At 38.7% G+C, this 13,166-nt stretch overlaps 1 protein-coding gene across 1 annotated transcript in view; it reads right to left on the bottom strand.

The window, feature by feature from the left end:
* The window catches only part of TASOR2 (transcription activation suppressor family member 2), a 70,872-nt gene extending 57,909 nt beyond the window's left edge, over positions 1 to 12,963 (bottom strand). The window contains exons 1-2 of the mRNA XM_082619800.1: positions 12,190 to 12,963; positions 66 to 161 (exon numbers count right to left, since the gene is read on the bottom strand). Of these exons, the coding sequence (XP_082475926.1) occupies positions 66 to 161; positions 12,190 to 12,250 (157 nt within the window). The 5' untranslated portion in view covers positions 12,251 to 12,963. The remainder of the gene's footprint in view (positions 1 to 65; positions 162 to 12,189) is intronic.
* Positions 12,964 to 13,166: the final 203 nt, after the last annotated feature.

Raw genomic sequence — 13,166 nt, forward strand, 5'->3', positions numbered from 1 at the left:
GGCGCGGGCTGTGCCTTTAAAAGTCAACAAGGGCGGATGGCGAACCGTGAGCCCCGCACACTCACACAGCCGGGTAGCCAGGTCGGGGAGCCGCAGTCTGGTCCGAGGGCTGGACAAGCAGAGTGTCCTCAGTTCCCTGTTTCTGACGTCTCCCAGTACTCCTAGGTGGACAGTTTTATTGTTATTTTACAACGATCGCTCCAAGCTTCAAGTCCCTCGAAGGTCTTGCCTGCAGGTTATTCAGCAACCATTCTGGATTGCAAATCCCAGACCTAAACCGAAATCCATGTCTTTTCACCACAGTGACCCCAAGTTATTCTAACTCACCGCTGCTATAAAGCTTTCCCATTATTGTCTAGTAAACTTGCTGATTATGGTTTCATGGGGCTTTGCTGTGTAATTTACAAAAATAAAAGGTCTACTGAGTATGGTTTTGGATACTCCATATATGCCCAGGAGATGCTGATACCAGCACCCAGGGTTGGGATGGGGTGCTTGTCCCTCTCACTAAGCCACACAGCCCTAACAAAACTCATGAAAAATAAAGTTGGAGTGTGTGTGTGTGTGTGTGAGAGAGAGAGAGAGAGAGAGAGAGAGAGAGTGAGTGTGTGTGTGTGTGTGTGTGTGTGAGAGAGAGAGAGAGAGAGAGAGTGAGTGTGTGTGTGTGTGTGTGTGTGTGTGTGTGTGTGTGTGTGGTGTTTGGCCTGATCTAAGGACGTCTTTCCTTTTGGCTTATGTTTTAACCAAGTAATCTAAGGCATCCATATGCATTTCCTGGACCATATCTGCACTTGCTAGAGGAAAACTAATCAGGAGCTCCTAGAGAATCATTGCTGCTATGGTATTGTACAAATAGAAAACATACAGGAAAACCTTAACTCACAAAGTCATAAAGAATCATGTAGATTAATTACTATTTAAAATAGCAAAATCGCTTTGCATATTTAGTATATGCAATGGGAGAGCAACTACCTTCTTTTTAAAAAACTTAAAAAAATTATTTCCATTGCTAGGGGGAAAATTGGCTGCGGGTGGTGGTGGTGTGATGAATTGGGAGATTGGGATTGACATGTATACACTAATATGTATAAAATGGATTATATAAAAGGGGCTTCCCTGGTGGCGCAGTGGTTGAGAGTCTGCCTGCCGATGCAGGGGACACGGGTTCGTGCCCCGGTCTGGGAAGATCCCACGTGCTGCGGAGTGGCTGGGCCCGTGAGCCGTGGCCACTGAGCCTGCGAGTCCGGAGCCTGTGCTCTGCAACGGCAAAGGCCACAACAGTGAGAGGCCCGCGTACCGCAAAAAAAAAAAAAAAGTAACTAATAAGAACCTGCTGTATAAAAATATAAAGAAAATTCAAAAGTAAAAAAAAAATTATTTCCATTGCTAAAAATGAGTTATCCCTTTGTACTATGATTTTTTCATTTAACTGTGGCTTACTTTTAGACTTAATATTCAATTTTTGAAGATTGTTTTAACATTTTCAAAATCCATTTCTACTATAAAAAAGATTTCTGTATTTCAGACAGATGCTTATAATCTTATATCATATTTTGTTTTCTTTCTTGCTATGCTGTGTAAAAAGTCAACAGATTCTTTGGAGAACATACTTTCCATATTCAAGACTATGCACTTTTTATTAGAATCACTTCAAAGTTTATATGGTGCCATTTTCAGACATCTGTATAAAGGAACCGGCCTTTGTTCTGGCTCATCAAACCACGTTTACTAATTTGTGCTTCAGCATTAAACTATCAGCCTGCAATGAAATGGCTGCATTAAACTCATTACTGTATTTATACACTACAAAGATACAGTTAAGTAGCTTTGTCCTTCTTACAAGAAAATCCTAAGACTAAATTTCTCTCAGGGTCAATTACATTTTAAGACCTGCTTTAGATTATTTTGATTATCACATATAACAAAAAGAAAAGTGACATCTAATCCATGCCATAACAATGATTTTTTTTAAAATCACCACCACCCCTAGATATATCCCATCACAAATGCCCTGGGCAGAGAACAGACCTATTTACTAAAGGTGGCTCATAGAGAAGTGGAGGATAACCACAGGATGAAGCAGGTGCTTCAACCGGTTAAAACAGGCCTCAGGAGTTGGGGTCTTGACTATTTAATGAGGGAGCAGGTGTATCCAACGTTTCTAAACAGGGTTTATTTCACCGTACCAAGGAGGGCAGAGTCTTTAACACAGAATATTACCAAGGGATTTAGTTATCCAATTAAGTGTTACCAAATTCTTAAGAAAAAACAGAAAGTATGCCCCAGACACTTCTTAGAAAATTCATAAATAAAAAAAGAGAGGCCAAATTTAAAAACAAAAACAAAAGGCCAATTGAGTTAAACAATAAAAACCAAAAGCTAGTTCCTTTTTTTTTAAAAAAAGATTTTTTTTTAAATGTGGATGATTTCTTTAAAAAATCTTTACTGAATTTGTTACAATATTGCTTCTGTTTTATGGTTTCTGTTTTTCTCCCCTGCCAGCCATGAGGCATGTGGGATCTTAGCTCCCCCACCAGGGACTGAACCCACACCCCCTGCATTGGAAGGTGAAGGCCTAACCACTGGACCACCAGGGAAGTCCCCAAACTGGTTCTTTTGGAATAAGTAACCTTTAGCAAATATAATCAATAAAGAGAAAAAATTAAATATCAACAAAAGGAGGCTAACCACAAATACAGGGATAAATTTCTAAAATTATAAATTATCACACACTATACCAATAAATTTGAAAATTATAAAAATATAATTTACTAACATTGGTCTAAATGGAAGAAACATCTGAATAAACCAATTACGATGAAAATACTGAAAGAGTAGTCGCAGTCCTACTCCTCTCAAAAGACCAGTTCCAGAGTTTTATTGTCAAGGTTCACTTTTCACTTATCAGATTATCAAAAATCCACGAGTTTGGCAATGCAGTCTGTTGGGGAAACTGTGGGAAACAAAGGAAAAGAAAAGCAAAAGACCAGGAGAAAATATTTACTATGAAGGTTACAAAAGATTTATTTATACATTAAGATAAACAGATCAATAGAATATAAAAATGGAAATGCACAGTTTAGGAATTAGGAATAGTCAATAAACACATTTCAAAACACCTCCAATTTACAGACTTAAAAAAGCCAAATGAACCCAAGCAAGATAAATATAGATACAGTGAAACAGCAGAAAGCTAAAAACAAAGGGAAAAATATTAAAGCAGCCAGAGACAAGGAACTGAAAGACTGACAGGTGACTTTTCAATAGCAATAATGGAAACCAAAAGACAGAGGAATGAGATCTTCAAATTGCTACAAGAAAGTAACTGCCAACCTAAACTGCTATATTCAGCAAAAACATCTTCCTTAAGTAATAGTGAAACAAAGACATTTTCAGGTAAACACAAACTAAGAGAGTTCATCTATTCCAAAGGATAGACTTTAAGCAGAAGGAAAATGGCCCTAGATGGGTGGTCTAAAAGATAAAACAATCAATGAATAATAGAGAAAGTAGCAAAAATGTGGGAAATATAAAAAAGGACTGACTGCAAAACACAATAACAATTCTAAACAGGTCTCATTCTGTCTTGTAAGAATATTAAAAAAAATTAAACTACATAATAATAACATGTTAAGTCATGAGGGGCTGAATAAAATTAAACTACTAAGGTTCTTGTATTATCTAAGAGGAGGATAAAGATATTGGTTATTTTTAGATTTTGAAAAGTCAAGGATGCATGATATTTCTAGGATAACTATAAAAAGAGAAAAAAGTATAAAACTTCTGAATTAATATATGAGGAAAATGAAATGATATGATATTAAATAACTATTTTAAAAAATAACAAAAAAGGAGAAAAAAGAAATATAAAACAGCCAGGACAAATAGAAAGCAAAAATAAGAGCAACTGTAGCAAATGTAAATAGGCTCTATATCCCAGCTAAAAATGTTTGAAAATTGCATTAAAATTCCAACAGATGCTCTTTAAAATAAGCATATCTAAAACATACACATGCATACAAATCTACAGCTATCTCAAAAATAGTTTAATAAATGAAAAAACAAAAGATAAACACAAAAAGAAATATATGATAAGACTTCCCTGGTAGCTCAGCGCTTAAGAATCTGCCTGCCAATGCAGGGGACACAGGTTCAAGCATTGGTCCGGGAAGATCCCACATGCTGCGGAGCAACTAAGCCCATGTGCCACAACTACTGAGTCTTCAAGCCAAACTACTGAGCCCACGTGCCACAACTACTGAAGCCTGCGAGCCTAAAGCCTGTGCTCCGCAACGAGAAGCCACCGCAATGAGAAACCTGCACACCACAACGAAGAGTAGTCCCCTCTTGCCGCAACTAGAGACAGTCCGCACACAGCAACAAAGACCCAACACAGCTGAATATAAAATATAAACAATTAATAAAAAAAAGGAATTAAAAAAATTTTAAAAATTAAAAATAAAAACAAATACATGATAGAGATAATCACAAAGCTAAAAAAGGATTCACTGAAAAGACTAATATAGCTGATAAACTACAGGCAAGATGAATTAATAGAAAAGGAGGAGGGGAGTTGGGAACAGAAATATGCAGTATCAGAAATGAAAAAAGGAGACATAATTACACATTCTTCAGACATTAAAAACAGGAAGAGGGCACTTTTAACAACTCTGTACCAATAAATATTACATTTAGACAAAATGGACAGAGTCCTAGAAAAAATCTAATTTACCAAAACTGACATAATTTTCTTTAAGAATCTAAGTAATCCTGCAACCATTAAAAAAAATAAATCACTAGTCAAGAATCTGCCACCACCAAAACTTCAAACCCAAGTGGATTCAATGGTAATTTCTACCACAACTGGTTATCCATATGTGAATAAAGTTAAAATTACAGCTATACTCCAAACTACCCACAAATAACAATTCTAAATATACAGACATGAAATAAAAATGTTTAAAATTAAGAATTACTAGCACCACAAAGAGAAAAAGAATTTGCAACCTACTTAACTATCAAAAGATTAGTACCTAGAGTATGTAAAGAAGTCCCAAAGTTCAACAACCCAATAAAAAACAGAAAAATGGACAAAGGATATGAACAGTTAGTACAAAAGAAAAGGGGAGGGAAAGACCTTTAAGCATATATAAAGATGCTCAAACTCAGTCCAAGAAAATGTAAATTCAAATAAACTGATACCACTTTTCACTGATCACACTATCAAAACCTATAAATTTATTAGCATATTCCGCGAGACGAGGTTTTAGGAAAAATAGTCACTTAGGTATACTGCAGGTAAGAGTGCAAAATCCAAGGAAAAGCAGTTTGGCAATGTTTATCAAAATTTCAAAAGCATTTACATGTTGACCCAACAATCACAGTTTTGGAAATTAACTGTATAGAAATCTCACATACAAAATGACGACTCTACAAAGTTACTCCGTGCACCACTGTTTTTTTTTTTTAATAGCAAAAGATTAGAAAAATATCAAATACTCTATCTACTACAGATTAGGTAAAACTGGTACAGCCACAAAATAGAAAACTGCTTTTCCTACTCTATAGAATGAGTATGCTTCCTCTATACTGATTTGTGAAGATTTCCAGAATATACTGAAAAGTGGAGGAAAATAACGGAGCATAAGAGCAGAAATTAGAGTAAGAAGGAGGAATATAAAAAAATACACTGGGGGAATGAGCTGGACAGGTACAGGGAAGAAAGACTTTCTTCAATGTACACCTTTACATGTTTTTAAATTGTTTAAATAAATGATCCTAGTAACTTTTTTAGCAACAGGAAGAGTTCACCAACTTGTATATATAACATATTTCATTTTAATTTGTAGATATTAGTAAGAAAAAATAAGCAGCCTGTAGAAAACAGACCCTGAGTTTCTTTTAAGTAATCAGAGAAATGCAGTTTAAAACCACAGTAATATATCATTTCACTTCTACCAGACCAGCAAAAAATTTAAAAGTTGGACAATGCCATATGTAGAGAGAATGGAGAGCAAAGTGAGGTTTCATTCACAACTGGTGGAGTACAAATCAGAATCACCATCTGGGAAAAGTTAGATATTATCTAATGAAATTGAACATGCAAATATCCTCCCAATGGATCTAGCACTTCCACTACAAATATGCCCGAGCAACAGTATTGTGTATATGCACTTGGAGATGACTGAGAACATTTATGGTTCCACTAATTATAATAGCCCAATGTTAGAAGTAACCAGTATCTTCATAAAGAATAAAATGGATAAATGTATAATATATTCTTAGAGTAGATTATTATACTTCAACAAAAACGAATGAATCACAGGAGTGGTTCCCAAAGTGGTGATGATAATGTAAGTGATTTTTTGGTATTATATATTGAAATGTGTCATCATTTGGTAAATCTACATAATTCAGTGAACTAGTATCTTCCTCATGGCCAATACATGGGTGAAAGATCCCTTTAAAGTGCAAGCTACCAAAGAAGTCACAAAGAAAGAAAACTACAGGCCAATATCACTGATGAACATAGATGCAAAAATCCTCAACAAAATACTAGCAAACAGAATCCAACAGCACATTAAAAGGATCATACACTATGATCAACTGGGATTTATCCCAGGAATGCAAGAATTCTTCAATATACAAAAATCAATCAATGTGATACACCATATTAACAAGTTGAAGGAGAAAAACCATATGATCATCTCAATAGATGCAGAAAAAGCTTCTGAAAAAATTCAACACCCATTTATGATAAAAACCCTCGAGAAAGTAGGCACAGAGGGAACTTACCTCAACATAATAAAGGCCATATATGACAAACCTCAACATAATAAAGGCCATATATGACAAACCCACAGACAGCATCGTTCTCAATGGTGAAAAACTGAAACCATTTCCTCTAAGATCAGGAACAAAACAAGGTTGTCCACTCTCACCACTATTATTCAACACAGTTTTGGAAGTTTTAGCCGCAGCAATCAGAGAAGAAAAAGAAATAAAAGGAATCCAAACCAGAAAAGTAGAAGTAAAGCTGTCACTGTCTGCTGATGACATGATACTATAGAGAATCCTAAATACTCTACCAGAAAACTACTAGAGCTAATCAATGAATCTGGTAAAGTAGCAGGATACAAAATTTATGCACAGAAATCTCTTGCATTCCTATACACTAATGTTAAAAAAATCTGAAAGAGAAATTAAGGAAACACTCACATTTACCGTTGCAACAGAAAGAATAAAATACCTAGGAATAAACCTACCTAAGGAGAAAAAAGATCTGTATGCAGAAAACTATAAGACACTGATGAAAGAAATTAAAGGTGATACCAACAGAGGGAGAGATATACCATGTTCTTGGATTGGAAGAATCAACATTGTGAAAATGACTCTACTACCGAAAGCAATCTACAGATTTAATGCAATCCTTATCAAACTATCAATGGCATTCTTCACAGAACTAGAACATAAAATTTCACAATTTGTATGGAAACACAAAAGACCCCAAATAGCCAAAGCAATCTTGAGAACGAAGAACAGAGCTGGAGGAATCAGGCTCTGTGGCTTCATACTATACTACAAAGCTATAGTAATCAAGACAGTATGGTACTGGCACAAAAACAGAAATATAGATCAGTGGAACAGGATAGAAAGCCCAGAGATAAACCCACACACATATGGTCACCTTATTTTTGATAAAGGAGGCAAGAATATACAATGGAGAAAAGACAGCCTCTTCAATAAGTGGTGCTGGGAAAACTGGACAGCTACATGTAAAAGAAGGAAATTAGAACACTCCCTAACACCATACACAAAAATAAACTCAAAATGGATTGAAGACCTAAATGTAAGGTCATACATTATAAAACTCTTAGAGGAAAACATAGGCAGAACAGTCTCTGACATACATCACAGCAAGATCCTTTTTGACCCACATCCTAGAGAAATGGAAATAAAAGCAAAAATAAACAAATGGGACCTAATGAAACTTAAAAGCTTTTGCACAGCAAAGGAAAACATAAACAAGATGAAAAGACAACCCTCAGAATGGGAGAAAATATGTGCAAATGAAGCAACTGACAAAGGATTAATCTCCAAAATTTACAAGCAGCTCATGCAGCTCAGTATCAAAAAAACCAACAACCCAATCCAAAAGTGGGCAGAAGACCTAAATAGACATTTCTCCAAAGAAGATATACAGATTGCCAACAAACACATGAAAGGATGCTCAACACCACTAATCATTAGAGAAACACAAATCAAAACTACAATAAGGTATCACCTCACACCAGTCAGAATGGCCATCATCAAAGAATCTACAAGCAATAAATGCTGGAGAGGGTGTGGAGAAAAGGGAACCCTCTTGCACTGTTGGTGGGGATGTAAATTGATACAGCCACTATGGAGAACAGTATGGAGGTTCCTTAAGAAACTAAAAATGGAACTACCATATGACCCAGCAATCCCACTACTGGGCATATACGCTGAGAAAACCATAATTCAAAAAGCGTCATGTACCACAATGTTCACTGCAGCTCTGTTTACAATAGCCAGGACATGGAAGCAACCTAAGTGTCCACTGAGATGAATGGATAAGGAAGTGGCACATATATACAATGGAATATTACTCAGCCATAAAAAGAAACAAAATTGAGTTATTTGTAGTGAGGTGATGGACCTAGAGTCTGTCATACAGCATGAAGTAAGTCAGAAGGAGAAAAACAAATACCATACGCTAACACATATATATGGAGTCTTAAGAAAAAAAAGTTCTGAAGAACGTAGGGGCAAGACAGGAATAAAGATGCAGACGTAGAGAATGGACTTGAGGACACAGGGAGAGGGAAGGGTAAGCTGGAATGAAGTGAGAGAGTGGCATGGACTTATATATACTACCAAATGTAACATAGCTAGCTAGTGGGAAGCAGCCGCATAGCACAGGGAGATTAGCTCGGTGCTTTGTGACCATCTAGAGGGGTGGGATAGGTAGTGTAGGAGGGAGATGCAAGAGGGAGGAGATATGGGGATATATTTATATGTATAGCTGGTTCACTTTGTTATAAAGAAGAAACTAACACACCATTGTAAAGCAATTATACTCCAATTAAGATGTTAAAATAATGCAAGCTAGACCAATAGATTTTAATGTCACATAGTTTGAGAAGTTCATTGATTTCAAACTCTACATTGCAGCTAACCTTTAAGAAACTATTAGGTTTTGATGAGTATTAAAGAAAAATATAACTATTTAAAAGAATATTAAAATATTCCTCCCTTTTCTAAACATACAGCTCAGTGAGGCCTGATTCTTTCATATACTTCAACCAAAACAGTATATTGCAACTAACGGAATGCAGAAGCAAACATGAGACTCTAGTCATTAAATATATTTGCAAAAATGTAAAACAATGCCACTCTTGCCACTAACTTATTTTGGGTTTTGGAACATAGTTATTTTTCATTAAAAATGTTGTTTAAGATGTAGTGGGTTTACTATTATTAGTAGTAGTATTTTTTAGAGGTATACACCTCTATAAGCAATACACCATATGCTTAATGGTATATGTAAATATACCAATATCTACGTTTAAAATTGGTTGGTTTTAATATCTAATATGATATAATCCACATAAGCAAAGGATCTTTGTGATCCTCAATACTTCCTAAAACTGTGAAGGAGTCTTGAAGTTTCTGAATTGAGCTATAGGTACATGCTTCAACAGGGATGGATCTCAGAAACAACGTTTAACGAAAGTAATTCACAGAGTACACGATATGATTCTAGTTAAAGTTCAAAAACAGGTGAAAGTAAACAATATGTTGGTTAAGCATACATATATAGTCGATAAAACTGTAAAGAAAAGCAAAGGAATAATTAACACAAAATTCAGGATGACCATGGTGATGGGGGCAGAGAATCCTTTGTTTCTAGAGCAAGGCACACACCAAAGGCTTCTAAGGTACTTGTGATGGTCTATTAAGCAGAGTACACAGATACAGTTTTTTGTTTTTGTTTTTTAAAACAGTACATACAAATGGTATATTTCACAACAAAAATTTTAACAGAAGAAACAAGGAGACACACCTATCCTCTTAGAAGGAAAAACTCAAAAGAATGTCTCTTCTCCAATTAATTTATAAATTCAATGCAATCACAAACAATATCTATCCCAATAAGATTTTCTATAGAACTTGAAAAGATGATTTTAAATTTCATCTGGAAGAAAAATGCAAAAGAAGAGCCCAAAGCTTTTTTCAAAAGAAAGTACCAAACTATATTATAAAGCTACAATAATTAAAACAGTGTGGTAGTAGATAAATGGGTCAAAGAAAAGAAGAAAATTCAGAACTCAATTAAAAAAAAAATCAGCAAAGTATATGACCTGGCCAAAAATGCTTAATTTTCCTACTACCCAAGGAAGATAAACATTTAAATGAGATGTTATTTCAACTATTAGAAAATTAGTAAAATATTACCATCCGGTGCTGGCTAGTGGGGAGATAAAACACATCTTTTAAGAAAGTGATTATAAAAGGGTACAATCATTTGAGGGTAATTTAATAGCATTATTATCCATCATTCTCAGAAGCAATCAAGTCTACGATTCATAGAAACACTATGATGGGCACATGAAGCACTGCTTATAATGGCAAAAAAATCACTGCAGCATTTTAGTTATAAGGGAAAACTTGAAAATAACTTAAACGTCCATCAGTAGAGGAATGAAAGACTCATTTGACAAATTGATGCCATATCTATTTAATTACACTAAATAGATATATCACACTGCATTTATTTAACAAACACTACGTCTCAGTTAAGTTTTTAGACACTTTGCAGATTTTCATTCATTTAAGCAACTATGTCTGGATTACAGGAGATCGATGCTCCTGATACAGCTCTTTTTAAAAAAGAACTGGTTACACTTGGACAAATGTCCTTAAAAAACAAAATTTCAAACACTGTTCTCTGTCTTCCTTAAAATAGTTGTGAACACTGTGTCACTTTTAATTTTTCTCCAGTCTGAGTTATTTACTGATGTACTGAGTATACTGTATAGAGCTATCCGGTTCTAGAAGGCAGTTTTTCAACAGAAAAGTATTTTTACACTATTAAGGAATAGCAGCTCTGTTATAAACCTCCTGAGTAGGCTTACTACCAATCTCAGAACCTATAATATTAAATATAGCCAAACCCCTTTCCCCTTCTAATGCTTTTTCAGGGGAACACCGTGGGCCCTTGGATCACCAACGTTACTGCAATAACACCGTATGCTTGCACAGCACTTAACGTCTGGAATATATTTTCAAAAACCTTACTGCCCTAATTTTACCTTACAGGGAGAATAAAGGGTAAAAGAGGTGTATTTAAATATATGGATTTCAAATAGACAAGTGATTAAGAGAAACTCGAGGATTTTCAAAGGATCTTCCCCCCAATTTTGAGGTTAATGTGCCACGTTCTCCCACAAATGCTGCTTGGTGCCACCTTCAGACAAACTGCTGGGTTGCATGGACCAACCTACGATGACGCGCTACTTCAGTTTTCAGCTAAATGACCCTCCCTGGGGAAAGACCTCTTCCTTCTATGCCTACTTTAAAAAAGAAAAGGTCACACACGGCCAATGAAGTCTATGCAGAAGGAAAGCGGAGGTAAGGACTTCACCAAGAATCCTTAGAAAAGTACTTCACTGCCAGTCCCAACCCAAGGAGCAAAGCTTCAGCTGGCTACTTCTTACAACGTCCACGAGGATGCAGCGGTCCTCTCACAGGCAACTCAAAGGAAGTGCTGAACCGCCCTACACTTTCCGCCTCCGAAAGGGGAAACAGGAATTCTGATGCCTTACACACCTGGAAGACGCTGACTGCCTAGAAACGGTGAAGATCGGTGTGTTAGCAGCTGAGAGCAGCCACAGGTGGAGTCAGAGCCGAAGCAGCAAAGCAAAAGCGATTCTGAAAACCTCCGCCCCCCGCCCCTCCCACCCAGAGCAGCGCTAACAGGCAAGAACGCGTCAGTCAACTCAGCATCCATGAGAAGCACGCAAAGTCGATTGGAACTGAATTTTTCATTAAAAAAAGACAACAACGAACCCCGCACAGCCCGAGCGGCCACGCCGGGCACTCGGCCCCGGAGAACGGGCTCCTCTCGCGTCCCCCCGGGTGGACGTCCACGAGGGGCAGTCTCACCTGTCGTGTGCGCCGCCGCCGCCCCCGCGGACCGAAGATCAGCGTTCAGTTTCCTCCCCATGCTAAGATGCTGTCCGCGCCTCCACACGCGCTTACTCCCCTCAGGCCCTCGAGGCCGAGCGTGACAGATCCCGTCGGACCCTGCCAACCAGCCGCGCCCGGGCCAACTCCCCGGGCCGGGGAGCTGTCGGGCCGCCCCTTGCAGGGACTCCCCTCCTCCCGGTTCCACAGGGCCCGCGTTCGCACAGGCTCGTCAGCGGCGCGCGGGACCCTCCACGTCGCAAACAGCCCTTCCTCTCCGCCCTTGTGCCAAGAACGCCGCCCGGGCGTCGCGGGGCGGCTCCGAGGCGCCGGCGGCAGTGACGCGGGCCCGGCGTCCAGGATCGGAGCCTGCAGGCCTCGCCGCGCTCGTCAGCCAAACGCCGTCCCTGCCCCAGAGGGTCATAGGAAGGCACGGACGCTAAGACGCCCCGCCACCTGAGGTAATAAGCCGACTCTCTCAGTGACTGCCGCTGGAACCCGGAAGTAAAACCCCACGCCCACAGGAAGCGGAGATGGGGGGGAGAGAAAGTGAAAACTGAACTGTGGCGTCCCTAGGAGGCAGGAGCCAATCGCTGGGGAGAAGCCGACGCGCAGGCGCGAGCTGCGGCCGTCGTCCACGCGGCGCTCGCCTCTCTCCTTTACGCAGGCGCAAGGCCGCGGCGCGGCCCGGGATTGGACGAAGGATTCTGGCGGGAGCGGTTGCCCAGCGGGCGGAGCGGGGCGTCTCGCGGGGCTGACGCGTTACCGGAAGCGGAAGGCGCGCAAGGGGAACCACGGAGGCGCGGCCATGACGGCATTGAATGTGTTGTGGTGGGGGGTCTCTTTCGCTTCACCGTTGGGAGTATTTACCTCCTTGAGTCTCCTGCTACAGCTACCGCAGCGACGCTTGTCTTGTCTTGCCCAAAAGTGACGTTTACGAAATCACGCCTTTGTAG

Source organism: Mesoplodon mirus (genome assembly GCF_964341445.2).
Source record: "Mesoplodon mirus genome assembly, chromosome: 4".
Taxonomy (NCBI): Eukaryota; Metazoa; Chordata; class Mammalia; order Artiodactyla; family Ziphiidae; genus Mesoplodon; species Mesoplodon mirus.